At 40.7% G+C, this 25,679-nt stretch overlaps 1 protein-coding gene across 1 annotated transcript; it reads right to left on the reverse strand.

The window, feature by feature from the left end:
- Positions 1-1,045: 1,045 nt before the first annotated feature.
- Positions 1,046-25,679, reverse strand: TNFSF11 (TNF superfamily member 11). The gene is made up of 5 exons (XM_065847458.2): positions 25,258-25,679; positions 17,641-17,808; positions 11,231-11,276; positions 11,048-11,146; positions 1,046-3,436 (listed from the first exon to the last, which is right to left on the reverse strand). The coding sequence occupies exons 1-5, from the start codon at positions 25,477-25,479 to the stop codon at positions 3,015-3,017; spliced, it is 957 nt and encodes a 318-aa protein (XP_065703530.1). The 5' UTR covers positions 25,480-25,679; the 3' UTR covers positions 1,046-3,014.

Raw genomic sequence — 25,679 nt, forward strand, 5'->3', positions numbered from 1 at the left:
CACGAGCAGCTACTCATGGAGTTTCCTGCTTCCTTTTGAATGCACATAAGAGTGAGAAGGGACCAGGGCCAGACAGGCAGAACAGGACCTGTCATGGGCTTTCTATTTTGTAGAGACACCACCCAGAGCACAGCTCCTAATTATAACCCCCAGGATTACCTACATGGCCCCATGGGGCCTATTTTATCACATCCCTCCCACCTAGTCTATCACATGGCTAGGCAGTTTGCATCCAGTGGACACTGGCAAAAAGTAAAAAAGATAACCTCAAATCATTTAGGCCCCAAAGCCATCACACAAATTTAAAGGCCCACATTGCATGACGAAATTCAGCTGAGTTTCTGAGCCTCGGGAGCCCTCTTCTAACCTCTGGTAGCTTGGGATGTGTAGGTAACCAACAAGTGTCTTCAGAGGGGCTCAACACATGCTCCAAGTGCTGTGATCTTCTCCAGCACACACTGAGCCCATAGCCACTGCCATTCAGGCAACATTTAGTGCTGGAGGTTCCCCTCCTGCATATAATGCCATAAGCAGAGCACTTGCTGAGGTCAACTGCTACATGCTAAGTCTAACTGGACTTTCAAATCATCCAAACACCCATCTCCACCTCCTCAGATGGTGACTTAACCCTCAGAACAGACATATAGAGTAGATGTTTTTCTCCCAGACTGCCGTGGACATCTCCACAGTGGAGAAAAAGAAAATTATCTCACTGCGACCTGTAGCTGTTGAAATTTTGAAACAATTTACCCAGAAAATAATCATTTCTGGGTTTGAACTGACAACTGTTTGGTGTAAAACATAAATTAGAACCTAAATTTCCAATCCCTGATGGTATAATCCTACGTGAAAATGATGGATGCACGTTTAGAGCCAAATCAAACCTCCGTAAAAATCATTGTAGTTATCTCAAAATAGATGATTTGTGCCTCAGTTTTCTTGTGTGAGTTATAACATACCCAGTCCGAGGGTTCTGAAATCTGAACAAAATCATTGAAGCTGCATAAGAAATACAGGGATACAGAAAGATGAAGAAATCACAAAGTTGATTTTTTCTTAGAAATATATTTTATAAGAAAACAATATTAACATTAAAAAGAAATGCTTATTATACAGTATAAAATAATTGCTTGAATTCAACTCAGTTCCTTATTAAAAAAAAAAAAGGCCTGAGGATTTGTATGAAGCCTCAATTCCTACAGGTTTGAGTCTTTCACTCTCTGTGATTCCTACTGCATTAAAGAGCAGGTTTTCCCCACATTACCCTTAGAGCACCCAGAGAAACGCTCCTAAAACCTCCCTCAGCCCTTCCCCAGCTGTTCCCTGCCCAGATGTGCTCTAACCCTCACCCACAGGATTTGCAGCTCCGCCCTCAGATTCCATCCACCTCCCTCTTTTGGCCAAGCAACTACACAAGCGACAACGCGCGTTGCAGCTAGCAAGGAGCCTCCCCATATTAATTTGTTGGCTAACATGGACAGTGGCCAGCCACTGTCAAATAACGTGTGATGCCTGAGTTGTTCTCAGCTGTCTGGTCTCATAAAATGTCTACAAACATCTCTTAGCGCTGCCATTCATCTGCCAAAGCTGGCGGAAGCATGCAGAGCTTTACAAGCTCAAAGGGGAGACGGGGACAAGGCAACGCGATGACATGAACTCCACTTTTTCAGGAAACTAAGCTAAAACAGTCATTACTCAATTGCAGAATTCACAACTTGCAGATTCTGTTGTAGGAAAATATGCCTGTTCAACCACTATAAATACCCCTAATACATTTCTGTGGCTTATTATGTATTTATTTTCATTTCATGGGGGATTTTCCTAGGTAATGTCAGTTTGGTAATGTCAATGACCCTCCAGATTTGAAAGGCACCCAGTGACCAGCATTCTGGTGTAATATTCATGACATTGGTGTGATTTCCCCCCACCTCACAATAATACTGACATGTTTAACAGAAATCTATTAAGTTAAAAAGAACAAAGATATATATTACATTTGCTAATTGCAAACAACCTCTTTTAGCTGCAATTTTTCCCATTGGGATTAAAAAGTGCACCAGTTTGACACGTCTGTACATTAAAAACAGTTTAAAACATTAAATATACAAACAGCAAGAGATTTTAAATATTTTGTATCAAATACTATAGGACAATATAATTTACATATTTTTTACACAAAACATTACACCTGAAATAAAACTTTAGATATTACAGAATATAAAAATACATACTTTTTGTCTAAAAAACGTCTTTGCAGGTTCTGGCACAAGGTAATACTTTAAAGGCACATGATATTTTGGCAATCTAGATTTGCAATTAACTGTGCAACAATAATAAAAATGACCTGTAATTTACTTTTTAGAACTGCAAGGCCAGATGACCTCCCTCCTTCCTGGAACAGCCCTCTTAATCGGGTTAAAACTTAAGTTTAGGTGCTCTGCAACTCATTTTTGCCACAGCCTGAGCCCTCCAACCCTAATCCAGCAAGGCAAGAATGGGCTTAACTAAGCCTGTGAAAAGCCACATCAAATGCAATGGGATTAGTCATACTTTCAGTCTTTGCCATCTCTAGGGTCAGAACGCTCAACCTCAAAAAAAATTGAACCCTAAATGCAAATTGGGAGCGAAGTTCTGTCCTGCCCTACGTTTGAGCCAAAACTAGTAAGAGTAGTACTGGCTAAAAAGTCGGGCAGAACCTGGAAACAGAAGTTCAACAATATTAATTGCTCTGATTTCTACTACACCAATGTAAAAGTCATAATGACTCTAATGAAGCCAGTGGAGACACGTGATATAAAACCACTATAAGACTGAATCAGGAGAACTATGTAATTTTGCCCTTCTGTGCATTTGTGGGACTCTTTCTGGAGTCAGCACAGGGCAAAAACGTGTCTTTAGAGATATGTTGCTTATACAGATGCAATTGGGTTGCAGAAGATTTTCAGTTCTGTCATCAAGTTGTTTCTGGACCACTAAACCCCCACCCCCAAATTTTCAGCACACCAAAGAAATATTCAGTCTAAATCCCTTACTTTAAACGCCCCAAAATAAGTCGCTTCTTGCGATGAATCCAGTAGCAATGGGTTTGATACCTGGATACTTATCATTTCACCAGATTTTAATTTAAAAAACCCTCCTACATTTACAGAATAAAAATGAAATTCTGAATTCCCCGACCAGTATTTGGTGCTTCCTCCCTTCATCAACACATCAGAGCGCCTCATTTTAAGGTTTGTCTTAGTCATATACACCATCAGCTGGAGCCCTCTTTTGGTCAGGTTTCCTGAGGTTTCATGATGTCGAAAACAAATGTTGGCATAAAGGTAGTAAAATCCATCTTGATTAACAATTAGCTTTCCATCATTGAACGTCATATTTGACAAGTTTGCTTGGCCTTTGTCATGATGCCAGGATGTGAGGTTCACTTTGCGTGTTCCTGAAGAGAGGGGAGAGAAAAAAAAAACCACCACAATTATTTATAAACATTTAACAAAATTCAACATTTAGAAAGCAATCCCCAGGTTTTTAGAATCAACAGCAATTATAATTATATAGGTTAAAGTGAATATTAGACAATTACTAAAAAAAAAAAAAATGAGAAATTTCCTTTTTTCATCATGTAATGCCATATTTGGCTTGCTATTTATAACTGTCTGCCCTCCCACCACAACAGCTACTGGACCATGGTACAAAACATTTACTTGGCCAATAGTTTGATTATGTTAAGCAACTGTGCAACAAGCTCTGTATAGAATTAGTGTCCCACCTAAAAAAATCTCTTCAAGTAACAAATACTTGAGAGGAGTTGAAAAGCAAAGGTATTAATGATGAAAAAAACAGTAAATCTTGTTATCAGTCTTCAACCGGTAAGCATTTGAAAGGAATAACTAAACAAAATCTGAAAACAAGTTAAACTGATAATTCCCCAAAGAGAAAGTTTATGAAACCTTCCTGTATTTTATGTCCTTGGTTTTTTTCATTTGAGAACACACACAAAAAAAAAAGGAGGCAAAAAAGATCAGTACAATTGTGCATCTGTAGCACTACACAGTAAGCTGACTAGATTTCAGATTGCACTTCAAGTATTTATGATAAACTTTTTCGTGCAAAAACAATGTTTTGACTTAATGCAGCGCTTGCATATACCAGAAACAAGGCTCCACAATTGGGTTCAGTCACATCCCAGATATCTAAAAGAGTGGCCCACAGCACAATCCTAATTATTTTATAATTGTACAAGTTTTGGCTGGGCAGTTACAGCTATGTGGGAGGTTAACCCAGATTCTTTGTCTAATATCTAGTGGAAGGTCTTGGAAAAAGAGCTTTAGGAAGACACATAATTCTCAATGCATTGTTATATTTTCTCCTTTTCCTATTTTTAATTATTTATTTTAAAGGATCCTAAGTTTCAAACAAGAAACAACGAGCTGATATCCCATGCTGGAAGGAGAACAGTCACCCTCAAGTTGTCTTAAGCTGGAGATCCACAAATTATGAAAGAAAATTATAACATTGTCTCTGTCTCTCCATAGGAATCAAAATACATGTATAACAGTTACCAACTCTCACTACCAAAAAGGATGCATTAATAGAATTAACAGATGTAAACAAGCATTATTAAATTCCTTCTAACAGTTAGATATAAGCCTTTTCAGCTCTGCCTGCATGACGGTGGCCTGGTAAACAGGAAGCTGTCCCTTATCTGCTAAGGTGACTGAATGCTCTGTGAAGAGAACAAAAAGGAACTGAGAGACTGGAGATGTTTTGATTAGTTTGTCAGCTCAGTGCTGTCACTGAAATCTAACCACAGAAATAGCTATAAATGTCCTCCAGGAACTCTGGCCTGAAAGGCACCTCCTGGGTGCTACCATCGAATAGCCACATCGTATCATCTCTTGGATGTTTCAAGCTGGTCAAATCTCAAGATGTCGTTTCATGTAGATCCTGGACATTAGAAAAATTGGGTTTTGTGGAGATAAGAAAAAAGTTCTTCACTGAGAGGATGGTCAGTCCCCGGGGAGACTGTTTCAGTGAAGTGGTCATGGCACCAGCCTGTCAGAGTTCAAGGAGTGTCTGTATAACGTTCTTAGTTATATGGGTTAGTTTTAGGTAGTCCTGTGAGAAGCAGGGAGTTGGACTCCATGATCCTTATGGGTCCCTTCCAGCTCGACATGTTTTATGATTCTACTATTGAGGCTGTGCTAAGAGATGGCCTGGCAGGAGGTCAGAAAGGCAGTGAGAGAGAGCATTTAAGTCTTCCTTCCAAACCTGGTCACATTTGACACCTCCATTTTGTTTTGGTGGCACAGTGTCAAGAAGCAGCCTGCAACACCAGCCCAGATCGCGTTGCTACTACAGCACATGTATTGTGTAGAGGTTTATCAACAGCATTTTTGTTGAGGGGAATGCCCTGCAGCACACATCCTGCAGACCCACCCCCCAGCTTCACCACCATCCCACTACAGCACCCACCTCATTTTGCAGCCTCTGCCTGCAAACATAGAGGAATAGGCAACAGTGGGAAGAGAAGGTCCAGCCAAGGCCCACGAGAATGCCCACACAGAGGAAAGAGCACCGTCCTGAGAAATCCACACAGGCCCTGACCCCTCCTGGTGGGCCCAAGACACTAACACTCTACCATTTTTTCAGTGTAATACGCAGGGCACAGCACAACCGAGGAGAGTTGGCCAACTTGTCCTCCTAACCACTAGCCATCTTCAGCACACAAGACTCACTCAATTTGCTCTCTTGGAGGCACTCAGGGCAGTGGGTCCACACAGCCACCAGAAGACCTTACACCTTGGGCTTCCAGTGCATCTAAACGCCTGCTTGGAATGTTCAGTACCTTATTCTCCCAACATCAGATCAAAAGTCTATCCCCACCAAAACTTCCACGGCACATGGCAGGGCCCACTTCCCCCTCCTCCAAGCACGTATCAAGGCATGCCTGAGAACCACCAATGCTCACAAGTATGCTTGGGGAGAGCCACAGGTATATTGGATTAGTTAAAAGAACACTTCCTGGATTTGTTAGTGCAGAAAGATGTGAGGGGAAGTAGGGACAAGGGAACTTGAGAGCTATGAGTCTTCCCTAACTGCCAAGGGCAAGCAGCTTCTGCATGTGAGAGGAATACTTTAATAGTCCAGAACAAAAAAGCTTCTGGTGTTCTTGCACAAAGACCTGTGCAAACCACAGGCTGTCAAAGGCAGATCATGAATAGTTGCTCCCCTATGGCTCCAGTACAGCCAGATATTATACAAGCAAAATCATACAGAGAAGCCATCTTCTGCGCAGTGCCTCAAAAAAACCTTCTGGAAAACATAAATTAAGTGAAGTAATACTAAGATCTTAAGTCTCTTAGCCTGCAATTATTCACCTGCAAGAGATGCTGAGATTGGGTACCAGAGTGCATCTCTGAAGCACTGGGGATAGCTAAGAAAGTTGTAGAACTTCTCATGCACGGTATTAAGTCTGCCAGAAATACTGCCCAGGGAGGCTTGGCTACCTTCAGGATGAGGACGATAGGCAAGAAATCACTGCCTGGATTGGAGGAGAGGCACATCCGAGATATGGGACAGGAATATATACACATGACAGAAAAGAAAGGCATACTGGTGTGCTGTGACTGACTGACAGCACACTGGGTAGTTGCTAGGCAGATTTTATTTACCTGGTGAGTAAACTTTTTAGTTCCCATTCTTAATCAAGTAGCAATTTTGAAGAAATCCTTACTGGGAATGCATGATTGTCTGTTGAAGAAGGGGGAAGAGAGAAAATAGGTGCCACAGTTTCTTCTAATTGAGATGCTGAGAGGCACTGTGGGTGAAGTTTGTTCACACTGTTTTGGTGTTGAAGGGAATATGCATCATTCAGCCATGGTCAGATGGAAGGAGAGGCCAAGAGATTATGGAAGATGATCAGATCTGTTTTGAGCAGGGGATTAGCCTAGATAACTTCTGGAAGGCCCTTCCAACCTAAATTATAGTGCTGTGATTGTATTAACTGAGGCAGATGGGCATGCCCCAGCCAGCAGCATGGCACAAAGATGCATTGCTAGGAGTTATGCCATGCAAACCGGGAGGCTTTCAGCACTTCTGGTGGTAACACATTCAAATGGGGAGGCACCAAAACAATCAGTAGCCCAAAAACAAAGGCAGAGGAGAAAACTAGAGCATAAGTGCCAAATCAGCCATACATATATAAGAAACTCAAACATCACCCAAGCCATAGGAGAGTCAAAATGCTGTGATAAAATTTACTATGGAGATATGAAAAAAATAGCACAAGTCACACTGACAGAGAAGGAAGAGGTCAGAGAGATAATGAGTATGACAACCTTCCAGATAAGGTAAAAAGCATTATAAAAAAAAGCGCCAAGAAAATACACAGTCTTTCTGGTAAGCGAAAACAAACCAAAACAATGTCTTGGATATTTGTGAGCATGAACTAAGACTAATACAAATGAGTTTCAATAAAATTAATTATTAAGAAGGAATATGATAGGAGGGAAACAGAGGAGAAAGTAGCCCTGTATTGACAATTTTTTTGCATCCTCATAGCTTTCAGGTATTAAAAAATAGACCTGGGGGAAGAACCAAAGCACTGTTCGCTCTGAAAAACTGTTTCTAGAGGAAAAGGGCAACTAAGCTGAACCTGCAGCTGTAAATAGCTCAGAATGCTACAGTGTTTCGTTAGACAGCTAAAGGTATCAATTCACATCCCAAACGATATATTTAACATTTATACTTATTTCTGTTAGTGATTTTCTCCTTTAAACTGTGAGTAATTTCTATAATCAATTTATAAACCAAAATTCACTGTTTTCATTTAAAACCTAGGTAGCATTTATAGTGAGCTCTGGTAAAAACCAACCAGTAAGCATCCAGCTTTTAACCTAAGGCAGCAAACCTAAAAATTACACACAGCAAGCCAAACCACTATGGCTTCTGTAGCCAAATGATGGGTGGGGACACCAAGATCTGGGAAGGGTTATTTTCCCCCTCCATTGCACTGCCCCCAGCTGCAAAAGTCCATTTGGGGCTTGATATTATTGTGAACCAGGTAAAAGGAAAATATTCCCTCACAGACACTGCTCAGTGCCCCTTCATGAAGGGTGCTCAGTGGCAAACTACTTAAAATAAAATCCTGTTTGACAGTGATGAAGACAGATGTTTTTATCCTGACATTGTTTATTCTGGGTCAGAGCGATGACAGTAGAGAACCTTAAAATACTAAGAACAGATCTGTCCAGACTCATGGATGGCATAAAACAATTTAAAAGGATTTCAGGCATGCAGGGTGAGGAACCAGAAAAGAGAAATTGCCATTTGCAGTCAGAAGAAACAGGATAGGAGAGAAAAATTGTCAGTGACCTTCAGGTAAATTCTTAATCCTTTATGCCTGTCATTAACCTTTGTGTCACCCAACCAAGAGGAATACTGCTTCAAACCAGTGAGTATGATACTGGAGTGCCTCACAAGCAGTAGGCTGATGCTTCCAGCTACCCATAAGGATGTAGCCCCTCACTGCAATGCCCTCAAGGACTGCAAACACTGAGCTCATGATTAACATCCTGCAACGCTCTTCCAAAGGAGGCAGAAGGCACATGTGCCAGATCAGGAGACACTAGGTCCAACTCATTGCATTGGAAAGGGGTTGATCTACTCCAAGGAGAAACAAAGCAGCTTTTTGTCCCAGGCACTGTATTTCTGAGAGTTCCCGTAGCCTGTACTATTAAAAACAAAAAGTGAAGAGAGCAAGCAAGAACAATGTCTCCCTTGCCATTACCCACAGATGTGCTACATCACACCCTAGAAGGTTAATGCAGTGATGCACAACAGTAAACATTATCAGCTTCAGCCCTGATAAATATCCAGTTTACAGCAACACCAGGCACACAGAAAATAAATTCCCCAAAGGAAAAGGTGGATTTCACAAAGTGTGACACTAACACGCTACACTTCTGTAGATGTAAGTTATTTGTCTCTACGATTAGTAAATTAATTGAATCTTTCCAAAGACAAAATGCTAAGACAAATTTACTGATATTGCATCTTCTACTACTGACCTATGTCGAAAGCCAAAATATGATTGAAATAGAAGCTTGTCAGGAGGCATCTGAGCTAATAAGTAAGCCTGTAAAAGTTCTGACTGTCATTGGACAAACTGCTTTAACTCTCTGCTTATAAAGTTTTGTAGCTCGGCAGTGCCAATGCATTTGAAGGGAGAAAGCATCTTATTCCTCCAGGCAAGAAGCTAATCTCTTGTGTACAGAAGTGCTTTGTCTTTAAATAGAGTAAGAGCAAGGTATTACTATGCAGGCTGCTGAAATCTCAGATTTCAAGCCTCAACACAGCATCCCCTTTTGGTTTGGTTATATAAAACAGAAAAGCAATGCAGATAGCTTAATTAGCAAGGAGTTCAGCACTGCAGAACATATAGATCTTCAGAGGAAAACAGTGGTGATCACTGTCCCCTCCTATCTCAAGATCCTCCATCTGATATTTTCAGAATAAATTCTGCTTTACTTCTACCACACCAATGATGATTGTTGTGTTGAGAATACAGAGAGAAAAATCTCAACTGACAGCACCCCAGGGCAAAAAAAAAGGAAACAGCACTAAGATATCTTAAAACTGTAAGAGTGAATCTTTTCCTCTGGAGAGTGTTCCAAGGCAGACTCATATTTTATTCCCTCATATTGTACTAGTGTGGATATCCCCAAAGGCATCCAAAGATACTCATGGGTAGAGAATAAGAGCTCTGATAAAAGAATCCCATCCTCTTACAACAGTGGCAGATAAAAGCCACAGGAACATTTTTTCCCCTACTCAGTAGCTCAGAAACACACTGCATCCCAGTCCACACACTGACCAGAAACCTTGTGACTCAAAGTACAATGTTATGATCGTTGATCTTCCTGCAACTGAACTAGATGGATTAAGACAGATCCTTGTGAAGCTTTGGCATGTTTGAACGTCAGGAAGGTCCTGGGAGCCTTGTTGTGAAAAAGTCTGTACCAGTCCTGCAGCATAATAATGAATGGAATAAGACAAACACTTTTCAACATTACATTCGCAAAAGGAAACTCTTGCTATAAATTCAGCCCTATGCTATGAGAGTGCAATACACCCAAAGAGGGCAGGGAACTAGTGGGCAAGTTACAATGGTGACATTGGGACTGCAGTGCTAGGTTTTTGACACCTCAAAATGAAAGATGCCCTTCCTTTACGGCAAGTTCTTACACTGATGGGCACCTGACATGTGTTGTGTATCCATATAAAATTCTCAGCTCCCAGATCCACTCTGAAGACAAATACTGTGTCACCCAGTACAGACTCAATTACACTTCAGCACACAAAGGAAGTGCTGGTGTGAAGGGTTGAATAGGTGGACATAAGATATTCTTGAACTTTACAAAGGAAAACCAACACATTTCTTCATCTGACAACAGAACAAAAAAAATACTAGACTCAGTGGAAGGGAAACATCTTCCAGCCTGCGAGATCTGGATTCTGGCCAATCTTTGTGCTTGTATATCTTTGTATGTATGTATGCATACATCTGTGTGTATGTATATCTATAGTTATGTCCAGTATGAGTGAAGAACTCCAGATGGGCCCTATCAGTCAAAGAAAATAAGAAACTCCAGAGGAGAGTATTTAATGCTCATCATCATTTCTCACCTGAAGACACCATGAAGAGGCAGACCAAGCCCTCAGAGCTTCATCACAAAAACTGGTAATTTGAAATGGCACCTATTCAGCCCATAACAGACAGATGTAAGCTACCTAAGACAAAAGGGAGCTATCGTCTTCTTAACATTACCCCTGCTGCCTCTCAAATCCTTTAATGCATCCCATTTATTCTCATTAAAAAAAAGCCACTTCTGAAATCCCAGTCTGTTGCTGGTATTGCTGAACTATTTTCATATACTTCACTGTTTAATATATTTATAGTTGCATTGATCTTTCGAGGTCCCTTCCAATCCCTAACATTCTGTGATTCTGTGATTCTGTGAAAGTATTCACTTAAAACTGAACTTACCAGATGGAATATTCCTATCGTCAATAATGAGATGGGCAAAAGGCTGCTTCTCAGGTTTGTTTCTCCTATACAGATCCATTCCTAATGCCTCCAGTGCAGCTAGAGATAAAACAATCACGTTACCTCAGAAAGACAAAAGTTTAGCAGAACTAAAATATTTCTTAATCATAAACCAGCACCTACCTTTTTCTGGTCTTGGCGGTGTTCTTCCCATGACACGCTGGACTTCCTAAAATGAGAAAGAGCCATTGCTCTGATGTTGTCGTGTTTTTGTAATATTACGTATTGCAGGTAGTTTGCACAATTACAACATTTTGTGTATATGTGGGAGTTGTTCTATTTACAGCATATTCAGGTGCCTGGGACACATGTTCTCTTATTTACATGATGTTTAATATGATCACACAGTTTAGCTGCCACAATCAAATTACTTCCTCTGTCCAATACTTCAGGTAAGGGTGGATAGGAATGATAGTGTGTATGAGCACTGCACTATTTATTGAAGAGGTGGTAACAGGACATTTACAACCTCGCCTACTTATAGCACTTGGAATATTTGTTTAAGTATAAAGGAACAATGACTGCTAAAAACACATCACATAAAACAATAGAGTTTGTAAACTGATTTAACTGCTTGGAGTTAAAAGGTTATGAAAGAGGCAGTTGTACAAAGGGACTAGTGTGTAATCACACTTAACACTAAGGAAAGTTAAACCCTGAATTTCATTCATGATGATGTAAATAAAAACCTCTACCTTCACACTTGACCACTAACAGGGAGAGGTTGCAAGACTACAAAACTTTATAATCATGGCTTACTTCTAACATGTACGCAGGAGCTGAAGAATTAAGCATTTTCCACATCTGTACTGGGCCAAATGGACTGGGTACCAGAGTCTGGAAGTATGCATTCTTTAAACTGCAGATTGATTTTAACATGATTGAAACCCCATGTTACCCAAAACCAAGAACACCACAAGTAACAGACATCAGGCACCACAAAAATCCTTGCCTTTAATAATCCACTCATGTTTTGTTGAGAAAACATACAAACAGCAGTTTTCAAAAACCTAAGCAGCCTGTTCCTTTTACAAGCCTGGACTTAATCTTGGTAATGTTAGGTTCAATCTTCTGTTCTGTCTCCTCTTCCCCTGTGACTCTCTTCATCTCTGTTTTCTAAAACACAGGGCTAATATTCTACTTGCTATTCAGAATATCTCATACCATGGAGCCATCAAGAAGACATTTAGTAAAACAGATCATGTTGTTGAAGATAGAAAATCCTATCTCATCTTTGAAACCTAACAGTGGTCCTTTGTTTTGTCTTTATGTCATACATATTGCTGGTCATCTGGTTCAATACCGTGTATATACAATATGCTTCAGATTTGGCCAGATCAGCAATGTTCCACTGTGTTTTCAATCACTGCGGTGTTTTAGAATGTGAAAACCTGCTTTGCAAACACCTGAAGTCCTGCTTTTATGCAATTTTGCAGTCACAGTGAAATCTGTAACGCCTCAGTTGGTGCATTTATTACTCTCACTTTCCTCTTTCAGTAGGTGTTTAAATGTTAAACTAAAATGAAAAGCCACAGCAGTATGGAAGTTGTAGTATGACTATCAAAGCATAATACTTAGCAGAGATATGCTGATTTTGTAGATAAGAATCATTAAGGTGCTTTCTGCTGTAGAGACGAGAAGAAAAGCAGAAGAATTGCAACTTCAGAAGAAGTAAAACTCATGTCCACCTCCCCCCTTTACATTCACTTCCCCTCTCTGATCTTCCTACTTCAACATCAGTTCTAAGAGCATGAAAACGAAGCTCAATTCTAGGAGCTGCACACCAACATCAGCCTCTAGCCACACTTGAGCTCTTTTAACTTCACCAGAAGTAGGAAGATGAAAAAAAAAACAATCGCAAGTACTAGATACTGCAAAAAGTGGCAAAAGCCTCTGAAGAGAAGAGCACATAAGGTGAAAGAAACTGGGGGATGGACCACTCTCAGAGATTACTGCACCATATCTACTCCCAACCCTTTCCTTAGAAAGGGGCAACTCTTATTTTCTTGCTTTCTTAATGGAAACCTCTCAGAGGTAGAGCCTGTTTTCAGATCCTTTCCTTCTGGAGGATGCGATACAGTACTTTCCTGGAGAGCCTACTGGGCAGATCCATAAAGAGCATTTTAATGTACATTTTAATCTGTCTATTGTCTAAACTTATACTAAAAAAATATCCCATGGTTGCTAACTGTGCAGCCCTTGAAGTCTCTGAACTGGTAAATCGTTATCCTCCTCTTAACCTACATTTTTTTTAGGCGTATGGTGTTCTGCTTCTGCACATTTACAAAGATGCTCTAGCTTGAGCAGCTGGGTACCTCCCCTTCTGAGAACTAGCAGCCTGACTCAGCTCACCTTCCATGCAGAAAGGCTGTGGTCCTCACGAAATGCAGTCTGAGCTGCTTTCTTTCTAACCCTTGGTGGTGCTGTTCATCTGCAACGTCACCGCTTGGTAAGCAGAACAGCTACCCAGGAATACTCTGGTCCCCAGCTCTCCTTTGTCCTAATAGTCTTAAGCCTACTTTCCTGTTTCCTAGGAGCATCTGTCTGACACAACCACTTTCTTGTACGCCTCTTCAAGCTATGCTACTATGCAATTAGGAATGCAAGGGTCATTACAACAAAAGAGATAATAAGCATGACCCCAACACTAACACACTGAGAAAAGCTGGAGGCTGGCTTATGTTCATTGACTCTTCTGCGTGCTTGTCACTGAATTAGAAGTGGCTAGCCTGTGGCCGGAAAACATCAGCAGAGCTCTTCAAACACTGGACTAGTGTCAAGTTCTTTACTTGATTTTGACAAGCCCCACAAAACTTTTACATTCTTTTCTGCTCTGTTGCCCAGGCTTCCAAAAGGAAGCTGAAATACATGAACTAGTCCCTAGATAACAGAGATGGAGCTGTAAGTCTCCTCCTGAAGAGTATTTCAACACTTCTCTTGATTTTTTTTTTACTTCATGTTTCTACAGCTCCAAGGTGCTGGTGATACACGACCTACCTTAGAAAAGCATTTTAGCATGTACTTGTACTCAAGGACCACATTTTTCAGTGGATGTCTGAAGATATCCAAATGTCTAAAGATGGCCTCTTATTGGGATTATAAAACCCCCTGGTATCTTTTAAGATAAGGGATTAAGAGCTAGGATTTTCCAAATCTTTAAAGTATCAACTGCACCCTTTAGCACCTGAATGTCTTCAATTATCTCATACTTAACCACAATGTACACTATCATTAAGAAAGCAGAAACAGCTCAACAGAGCCTGTCACTAAGACACTGCTATAATGGCATGAGAACTGCTGACAAAATATTATCAATCACTTCTCTTACTACTTTCACTCACAGAAACATGTGCTACCAAGTTGTTGAGTTATTTTTAGAAAAACTGTACACCAAAAATCACACCACTCTGTTAGTCTTACAAGCTGCACTTCTACACCTTTGCATCATTTGCACCCTGCCCACCAACTCAACTCTGCTGGTCTGCTTCCCACATTCCAACCTCCTTCATACAGTCACTGTTTAAACAACAGACAAGCAGCCAGTCACAAAAATGAAAAATGTGTCTTCCTTCATCCAAAATACTTAAGAGCCCATTAGGAAGCTGAAAAACTTACACATTTTAAAAGCTAATATCATGCTTTAAGTGCCTGAAAAGTTGGGAACTGCTCTTTCCTCATCCACAGCAGGCTGCAGGTTTTAACCCTTAGTATCTCAGCACCTTCAAAACAAAAACAACTCTTGCTCTTCAAGTTATGTTCAATGTTGAGGATGCAGAGACAAGGCTACATTTGAACATGTGACATTTGTGAACAGTTTTTCCTCTCCTTTGGCTTTACAATATCTCAGTATCTACTTGGAGCAGCTATAAGCAGCCTTTTGAGACCAATTAGAAGATAACTCCTCTGGACATTCATGTGTTGCTTCAGCTGTGACCTTAAAGGTCCTTTATGCAGTTGTTTCTACTATCTGTGTGCTTTAAGTCCAACTAATACCAGGAAGAAGTATCTGATTATCTTGCCGGAAATTCAGCAATTTGAAGAATGCCAATCAGGAAGGAAGTGAAATAAAAAGTACATGAACCAATATTCATCAGAAGACGGTTTAGAGACAGCACTACAATCTCTGCTCAAATGAGTAGTCTATTGTTTGCAGAAAAAAAAAATAAGTATGCAAGGTTGTAGGATGGAAACTGTGAAATTTTAACCGCTTACAGCAATCATCCATGAAACCTTGACTTTGTCCATAACTGTGTCAACTTGAAATGTCTGCTAAGTATATAGATCTCTTTATAAGCACTTTCCTGGAGGTCTAGAAAAGTACTCTGTTGCCATGTGGGAAACTAGTTTACGCCTGAACTCCACAAGCTGCTAGAAGCTGGGAGTATTGCCAAGGAAAGTTGCTTATGAATTGACCCAAGTCCTTTCTACTTCAGGCTCATAACAGACTTCATAAAAACTGTGGTTAGTGCATCTGGACTGCCAAAAGGTTTTTAGGGTTACATGCAAAAAAATTAAGCAAACAGACAGGCTAGGAAAGTATATTATTTGTCTGTTTGAAAGTTTATATGCAATAACATTGAAAATGTGCTTTCTACTGAGTAAGCTGCTCCCTAAGCAGTATTTTTATCCTGGAATATGTTAAGGAGTTCACTATTAGATTTTGATGAAAAGAAAATCTTTAATTACTATTTTTCCAGAAGACAAATGTTTCTACAACTGACTTTGCAGCCCTACTACTCTGGTTTTCGTAAGAGCACTTTCACTTTCAACATTAATCCCTGTTTTAGATTTAAGCACTAGGTCTACAGGTGTGCAAAGAAAACAGATGAGAACCAGTGCAGTAAGCTAAAAGCTGTAACCAGACCATACACTTGAGCAAAAACAACTTGTCTATTTTCACTTCCTGAATGGCTTGTTTTGCAAAAGACAAAATATTGAAAAATCATTAAACTTAAACGGTATTTTAGTGTTTCACTTCAGCCACTTAGTATGCTGCCAATTCAAATAAGGATACTGGTTCTTAAAACACACAGGTTAGAATCTCCTTCAGAAAAGCAAAGAACATACAGAAGATGGAAAACCTCTTTCAAGTCCCATTAGCTGCATTCCCACACATAAAGAATTAGCACAACTAAAAGTAAATTCAGATGCATCTCTGCCCTCCATTGTACCAAAGCCGATGAAAGGCAGAGCTTGCAGAAGTATATTTTTGCCTTTACACTGTTTATTTCACATCTCTGATATACCAGAAAGATGCAAATGCAAAAGCATTTTTCTATTTTTCTCTTTTTCTCTGTGTCATCAATATATGATGACAAAGCATCCAGAACACTGATCCAGCTGCTTAATACATTCTGTTGCATCCAAAGGAAATTCAGATTCTGATTACTTTGGCAAGGGAAATTTTATTGTTCTCAAACTAACGGTCATCAGGCAAAAAAGTTATCCCTACTCACTACTTATCTTGGCCACGGACATTGCAGCATTTAACCTCCATCCAGAATGGCAGGATATGCAGCCTCAACTTCAGCCAATGCCTTTGTTGAGTAACCAGCAGCAAGTGACCAGAATACAGGGCTTCCCATTCACTTACTGTAACCAGCTCCTTACCCTGTCATGGGAGCTGTATGAACAAGCAGTCTAGCACCAGCACACAGAACTCAGAACACAGAAAGAGGTGTAATGCCTATAAAATGCTGGAAGATGGAACTAATCCTACAGAGTTAACCTTTTTATTTTTCTTTTTTTTAAGCTGTTCAAGGAGGTGGATAGCAAACGGGACAAGACATGTACTTCTAGGTTTCTTCATGTTTTGTTCACAAAAAGATCTGTCACTCAGGGTACTCCATCAAAAGCAAGCATTAGCAGAATTAAACTACCCTATAATTAACTCAAGTACAATTAACTCTGTAAAGTCTACACAAGTTCAGCTCTAATCTAATACAGTATCCTTTATCAAAAACTGACAGTCTTATGCAGATGTGAAGAGGCAGTAATGGACCTAGTAAGCCAGGAAAAATACCACAGCAGACATTCAGCTTTTAAATAGCCCATAATTAGCACTAAACACTATCATGAACATGCAAAAAGATCAAAGGCAGTAACTGCTGTTAGAGGTGATTATGACATACATCCAGCTTGCCTACACTTCTTCATTATGGCAGACTTCTTCATCTGACTACTTTTGTTATTTGTGTTTGCGAACAAGCTGTCATTCTCAACTGCTTGGCAAAGACTGCCTGGTTATCACCTGGCAAAGCAGCTCTTCTGCCAGGATGGGAATGGTCTGCACAGAACAGAGAACTGGGACAGTGAGCTAAAAAGAGGAAAAAAAAAGTATTTGAATACAGAACTGGTTAACCACTACCAGGTTCATGAACAAGCACAATACGATCTTGGACGCAACTTCAGGTATTATTCAAACACTATAAAATACTTTCTAGAACTTACCTCTGAATATAGATGTTGGAAAAACTGTTGCAAGTTCAACAGTAGCACAAAACAGAGGAACACACAGTCTGTTTGCCACTTACCTTCTGCACAGCTCTTTGGAGAGCCTGTTTCATGCTTCTACATGATTCTGGCATTAACTTCACTTCTTGATTTTCAAAGGATGCCTCATGCAAATCCGTATCTTCTTGATGTCCAAAAAGTGTTCTGACACAGTGTGCATGTTCTTTTGAAATTCTAGTAGGGTCCATCTGAAACAAATATAAAAGTACAATCATAGTTTTAAGCGTCTGTCCAAGAGACATTACAAGCATTTAAGTCAGGGAAGAATTTTCAACCACCTAAATGTCTGGCACCTAGCTAAGTTTATTATCTAAATATTCATTGTAAATGATGAGGAGAAAAAGTTACCCACATGGAGGTTTATTTCATCCAACAAGTGTATGAGATAGGAGAACGAATTATCTTCTGGAACTGGCCAGTATATTAGCTTAGACTGGATATCTGACTTTCAAAAGTTAAAGATAAACCCCACTCTTATGGTAAAATCAATAATCCTTTATTCAATTGTTTGATCAGTCTGTGCAATATCACAATTATTTTAGCAGGCAACATACACAGCCATCATATCTGTAAAAACTATGGTTTTCAAGTTGACACACAAATGCCAAGTAGAGGAACTTGGGAAAAGTTTGTACAACATCTAGCACATTATTTCCAAGAGGAGACACCAAGGAACAGAAGCCAGTTATCACTGAAATTATTTTGTGGGCAAGACATATTGCTATGTGTAACAGTCATTAAGTAAGACAGCACAAATTCAGAATAACAAAAAGATGATAAAACCATACCATAAATTCCTTTACTTCATGGGACAAAGACTGGAAAATTTAGAATATCTGCAAGATATTTTTAGCAGTCTTCGTGATTGAATCAAATATACTGTTAAACTGTAAGTTTAGAACACTCCTGAATCTCATCAGTTAGATAAATTGGAAGGATATTACAAGAATTAGGATTGTGCCTTGGCAGAGTTAATTGCATAAACATTATTTAAACCATTTCACCCTCTCTCCCCACACTTTACACTTTCTTTCAGAGATGGCTTAAGAGTCTCAGTGATTGTTCCCAACTTGTATTTATTCCACTTTTATTCAGGCTTGGAGAAGGGCTTGTGCACTCAAAACCTTGTTTAAATTCTCTAACTGTATCAGCTGGTCTAATAAAATACATTTACATCTATTTTTCTGCATAAGATGGAAGGAACCATTTTATCTGAGAATTACAAAAGGTAATACATCATTCGTAATCACAATGAGGGAATGCCAAGACGTTGTGAATAGCGCCTGACCATGTTCAGCTTCCTTTAACATAGCACTGAACAAAACAGATCATAAAAAGGAATTTTTGCAGAACACAAAACAGCCAGAGTGAATCAAATATGTTATATCGTTTGTTCACATTAACATAAACTTGACTCCATAACCCCAAGAAAGAACTGAGTTAACTTAAAAGCATAAGGTTAAGATTACAAAGGTGAATTTAAGTCCACACCAGCCAGGCAGCCATCCAACAATCACACACTGCAGAGAACATTTGTTGCACAGACAGCAACACCAGATGCTGCTCCTCCATCACCATCCTTCTGCTGGAGTCTCCAGATGAGACCTGTTTGCCCAGTTCATTCAGACCAACGCCAGACCCTGTGACCTGGTTTAGCTGCCTCAGTTATCCCTGAACATTTGGAATGGAACAGGTCAAAAAAGGTTCACCTGAAGATCAAAAGATGTCACAGCTTTGAGCAGAGGGGTAGAGATGAGTTACAGAATAGCTTGGAGGAAGTAACATCTTCCTAGGGTGGCCTGACACAGGTGAATCCAAAATTACCTGTGTATAGCCACTACAGCTCTATGAATTAAGTACTTAAAACTACTCTAATGACTTCTGAAGTCAGGTAGAGCAGTGTAGCCCCATTAACTGTTTAAGCTGATCTAAACTAGCATCTCTGTGCTCTCACCTTCTCACCACAAAACGTCATCTCTGGTTCTCAATCTCCCCTTCTAAATCAATACCCTGGGAGGAATTTTTGCTGATCTAGTTTCCTGAAAAATTAGCCCCCTGAAATCAACTCACTTCAGGTACCAGATAAGCAGAGCCAGTACAGGGACAGGCACAGGAATGAAAGAGCAGGAAGGCAGCACTAGCTTTAATGACTGTAAAACTGCATCCTAAAAGCATCTCTTCCAGTATCTTTCACTAGTATCCAGAACTCAGAAAATCAACTGTAAACTGAAAGCACAAAAAATTTACCAAGAGCTGCCAAACAGCAGTTAATACAGAATAACCTAGGTTGGATGTTTCTGGTCCAGACCCCTGCTTAAAGCAGGGCCAACTTGTAACTTAAGTCAGGTTGGTCAAGACCTCATCTAGGCTAGCTTTGTGGAATTTCCATCAATGGAAAGTTTCAACCTCTCCAGGCAAACTGGTCTACAACTTAACCACCTTTATTGTGTAAAAACACTGGTTTTGATGTCCAGATGCAGTTCTTGCTGCAATTTATGACTGCGCCTCTTGTTTTTACTGGACACTCCTGAAGAGCCTGGCTCCATCTTTAGGTAGCTAAAAATGGTGATTTGATGCCCTCACCTTAGTCTGTTCTTCTTTAGGTTCCAAAGATCCAGTTCTCCATCTCCAACACACTATAGTCCCTACCTATCACTGGAGACTTCTGCTGGATTCTCTCCAGTTTGTTGATATGCTTCTGGCACTGAGGGATCCACAACAGGACACATAATTCCAGATGCAGCCTCTTAAATTGGGATTATCAGAGACCTGAGGCAACTAGGGTCTTCAATAGGATCTGGATGTCTCTGCCCCCTCCACACATATCACAAGATGGAAGATAGAAAGCCACAGCAAATAATTGCCAGTAAATACTAATTTTTTATCAGTAATTCTACTAGTGAGAGACTATTACCTCAGTTTGGGATTTCTTTAAACATATCTTCTGAAAAGTAGACAAGAAATCAAGGTTTTACAACATAAAGATCATAACATTTATAAAAGCCTGGGCATCCAGCATGACAGATTATCCACAGCATAGACTTTGAGCTATCACCCATCAGCAATCAGTCAAATGTGTCACAGAACACTCTGCTAGAACAGTAGCAGCCGATTGTACAGAAGCACTTACTCGGATTACAGTTTATCTGCTGAAGGCTTAAGACAGAAAACTGAAGTGTCTACACCTACAGTTAAAAGATTGAAGGCTTAATGGAAACACTGTAACTGGTAGCTTCAGCAACTTAGAGCTGTGCAGCTCATCCTGAGAAACTGCAGGTCTCTAGAGATCTAGCATTTGATAAGGTAAAGCTCTGATCTTTGGGCTAGCTAAGCTACTTGATTGCCCTTGCCTTTTCCACAGCATACCTAGTCTTCACCACATTTAACCATGGAAATAAGCTCACTTGTCTGAAAAGACATTCTCAGAAATCCTGCATCTCAGATCTTCTTTATAAAGAACATGCACTGAACTGCCATGGTTGTAAACCGATATTACTGAGTACTGAGACCAAACCTGAGAACAAGAAGTGATGCACAGAAAAACTTTGAAGTGTTTTGAGAAGAACTTCTAAAGAGCCAGATGAAATACCAGAATGGTCTACCGGAATCAGCTTGCTAACTTGCAAAGCACAGAGGGTGAGCCTTTGAATAAACAGAGACCTTCAGCATGAAATCCTGCATATTTAATACCTGGAAGAAACATCGAAATGCAACCAAAAATATTGGTGAAAACTTCATAACACATTAAGAAAGCTAAATATCCTAGAGGAATTAACCTATTTAAATAGAGGGATGTCTATCTTATTTTTCCTCTGTTACTGTTGTATATACACCCATTGTTTCTGACCTTGTAATCAGATGAAATATTTTGGTCGCCTGTGATTTTCAGCACATCTAATCATTTAGTTGCATCTCCAGACTCCTTTCACCTAAATCAGGGCAGTCAAAATGAGCTAACTCCAGCATTGTGGGTGAGACCAGCTGAATTCACAGAATTATGAGACAATTTTCTGATTTTAAAAAGATACATTTTGATTTTAAAAGATACAACACATTCCAGCCAACTTTACCCATTAAATGTTATCTCAGTTATGCAGTGTTACAATATAATATTTTGTACTTACTCTTTACAATAAATGTTTCCCATTTATGGTTGTACTTGTTTTCAAACTTAAACGAACTTCCAGATTATCAAACACCACTTTGCACTCCACAATCTTTCTTAACCTCCAAGGGCTTCTTCCAGGCTTCCAAAAAGTGCTAATGACCCCAGCAAAGAGTTTTCTATTAATCACTGCTCTAGCACACTCGCAAAACTTTACATTAAGTCTGAAAGGCACTTGTTTAAACACATATTTTCATTAAAGTCAGAGTTCCCCAAATGCATGAAATTATGACAAAAATCTGTCTTCCAGGTGTCCATTTATCCAAGTGTGAATTCTTCAGTGTGGTAGAATACTTAACATTTGTACAAACATTTTTTTAAATGGGAAAAATGGAGCTTGGAGCTCCAGGTTGAACTATGAGAGTTAGACATCCAACCCCCACATCTGGATTTGAGCACTTACATTTTGTTCTACTGCCCTCCAGTCAGTGTTGCACCAAATTCCTACTCTTTTACGATCAAACTACATTAAGGAAATTAGTCCAAAATAAAACTTTAAAAGCAAAGCTTTTGGAGACTGTACTTCAGCACTTACCAGTGAAAGTTACATAAAATAATTCACTCTGTCACCTTGTGCTATTACATGATGATCTCCAGCTGCTCAAGTATCTAACTACATTTTCATGGCATTTTCATTGACCATGAGCAAATATTCCTCATGAAGGATAAGTAAAATAAACACATAAGACCAATACATTTTGTTATTGTTTTCTTTCTTGGATTCAGTACATTGCACAAGACAGTCCAGAAAGAAAAGCCAGCACATTTTAATGTTTTTACATGTCAGAACAATATTACCAGAATATTGGTAAAATTCAATTTTTAGCTTTTTCTTTCCTTTCAGATATACCAGTTCATTGTCTCATTTGCATTGTGCTGCATTATTTCTCGGCCACAACATATGTTTATCTATGAAAATCTAGTGTCAGTCTTAGTTATGTGTCTTGTGAAATTCCAAATGCTCAAGCCACAAAATAAACAAGACTAAGGAAAAACCAAAACCTCAACTATTGTCTCAGCTCATACTGTGTCATAATCCAGCCCAAATGATTTTATGCAAATACAGATAAAATGTGTATGGTAAAACTGAGTCAGAGTTTACTTGATCTCTTATGTAAACTTTTAAAGACCTTGTAAAACATATAATTTCTTAATATCAGCCTATATAGTCAGTCTTGCTAGTTCACCAACAAAACAATTCAAATATTTTGATGCACAGCTTCTGCTACTAACGTTTCATTATTTATTGAAATACACCACAATATTTAAGTTCTGTTATTAAAGTACAAATTTAGCTGAAATTTGTACTGAAGAGTAGAAATTGAGATAGCTTAATATAATACAACTAAATTGGGCAGCAGTCTTTTCAAAGGAAAGATGTTGGATCATGTCCCCTACAAATAAAAACAATTTGCAAGACAGTTAAATGAGACTTAACTTCTCCAGGAACTATTATATTTTTCCATCTGTCTTATTCACAATAAGAAATTGGTAAACAAATATGGACTACTAAATCTTATTATTGTGAATTACGTCCCTATTTCCAAAATATACTTATTACTCGATTTTTCAGTGATAGCAAAAAAAGGCATTTTCTCCATCAGAAATTTTTCAGGCAATGACTTCAGTCAAGTCTACATCTGGCTACATTGCCTCTTCTAGATGTTTCAGAAGTTCAAGGTTAGAAAGGACTCCATCCAACAGCATTATTCCAAATCTACAGGAACAGGAAACTGGCAAGAGAATTAAGCTGCCAAATGCCAAATTAGACCCGGCCTATAATTTTTTAAATCAAGGAAGAAGAAAAGTAGTCATTATGGTAAGAAAGCTCTTCTTACCGTTTGTTAGGCATGTGTAAAGCACTGACACAAACCTATCAGAAAGAACCGTTAATAACGGCGGAGGAAGGTAAAGAGAATGCAAAAATAGCTTTTCCACAAAGTATACTTCGATTAGTTGTTTTGATTGCAATGGCTCTCTAGCCTACTAACCAATGTATAACTATGCATTTCTATGAATTTTGTTTTGACAAGGATGTCTTCTCAAGCTCATGCAGATCTGGAGTGAAAAACATTTCTCTGCCACAAGCTGAAGTAGGCATTAATTTATTTCACTGTCAGGCAAACAAGTAGCTTTAAGCTACTCTACAGTGAGCCCCAGAAATTAAATGTCACTCTTTGGAAGCATACAGGATATGATCACCTAAGTACTGTATTGCTGCTCCATTTTATTTTTCTAAAAATGGCAAACACAAAGCCACTGTCGGTGAGAAAATACTTATCAGTCTGCATAATAAACCATCGGCAGCATTACTGTATATTTGACAGGCATTCATCTGTTTAAGTGGGTATACATTTGTGCAACATCTGGTTTCAGAGTGCACTTTGTTAAGAAATCCAGTCTGCTACCTCAAGATCAAGTGCATCTGCCTAGAAAGCAAACCGAAAGAAACGTGTTTCCACTCCCTGCTGACTTCAAATGAAAAGTGCACACAACAGAAGTACCACTGCCATGACGGCAGTGAGACCCATGTTAACAGAACTGATCGGCATCTGATGAAAGCCAACACTGAGCGCCAAGAAGCCACCAGCCCACAGCCCCCCACTTCCTCCAAGAAGGCTCAGCCGTGTGGGGTGAGAAACACAGTAGCGAGTGAATCCAGCCAGCCAGATGAGCCATTTCCAAGAAGCAGGCTCCTCTTCTCTCCGAAAGCCTAACCACTCGTCACCTCCTCTCCCTCACAGCGATACCTCGCCGTGTTCCTTTCTGCGCACACCCTGGCCTCCTGAAGCATGCCCGGGCAGGTGAGGAGCAGCTCTCAGAACCCAGCTCCTGAGGCACAGCGGGCACCATAGCCCATGCCGTGCTCCGCAGTGCCCCTGCGCACTCTGAAGGGCAAACAGTCCCAAGTGGCGACATGTGGCGGCTTTTTGTTTCCTCCTTAAAGACGTTTCTCGCACTGCTGAGACATTCATGGCAGCCAAAGACCTCAGCCACGTAAAAACCCCCTCCAGTGAATAACCAAAAACTGATCACTGAAACCCAAAGCCCTGCAAGACTTGGGGTGAAGGATCACTAAGCTGCCCCCCGAGTCAGAGACCCCTCATGTCCGACCTCGCTGAGAAACCCTGCACCCCATTATGCACCCGCAGGCCAGAGCAGCACCTGCAGCACCTCGGACTGAGCAGCTCCAGCGGGCAGCACAGGCCAGACAGGGCACGGGGAGCATCCAGCCCGACCCCCTCTCGAAGCTGGGTCAGCTTCAGAGCCAAATAAAGGTGTTCTCTCACTTTTTTTTTTTTTTTAATTAATCGCCTCAATCCCACAGACGCGAGGGCCTTTCCCGCTCCTGAAAGGTGCGAGGCGGCGGCCCGGCCGCTCCCTCACTGCGCCCGCCACCAAGGAGCGAAGGGGCCGCACTGCCTCCCTCACCCCGCCACCGCCTCCGGGCGCGGGCGGAGGCGCCGCTTACCTGAGCTCGGAAGTAGAGGAAGAGAGCGACGCTGCAGACCACCTGCCCCAGCCCCAGGAGGACGAGGGCGGCGAGGAGGGAGCGGGAGGCGGCGGGCGGGTGCGGGTGGGCTGGCAGCGGCGGCGGTGGCGGCGGCGGCGGGGCGCTCTCGTGGGCGGCGCCGCTGCCCAGCTCCTCGGAGCCGCGCAAGTACTTGGTGTAGTCTCGGCTGGCGCGTCGCATCGCGCCGCGGGCAAGCTGGGGGCACCGCTCCGCTCGGACGGCTCCACAGGCGGCCAAGCGGCTCCGAGCAGCTCCCCGGCCTCGACAAACAACCCCGCCGCCCCGGCCGGGGCACCCCTTATAAACTGGGCGGCCAATCAGCCCCAGGCGGCGTGCCTCTGCCCCCCCTCCCCGCCGCCGCCACACACATCACCACCGCC

The sequence above is a fragment of the Patagioenas fasciata genome, chromosome 1 (assembly GCF_037038585.1).
Source record: "Patagioenas fasciata isolate bPatFas1 chromosome 1, bPatFas1.hap1, whole genome shotgun sequence".
Classification (NCBI taxonomy): Eukaryota; Metazoa; Chordata; class Aves; order Columbiformes; family Columbidae; genus Patagioenas; species Patagioenas fasciata.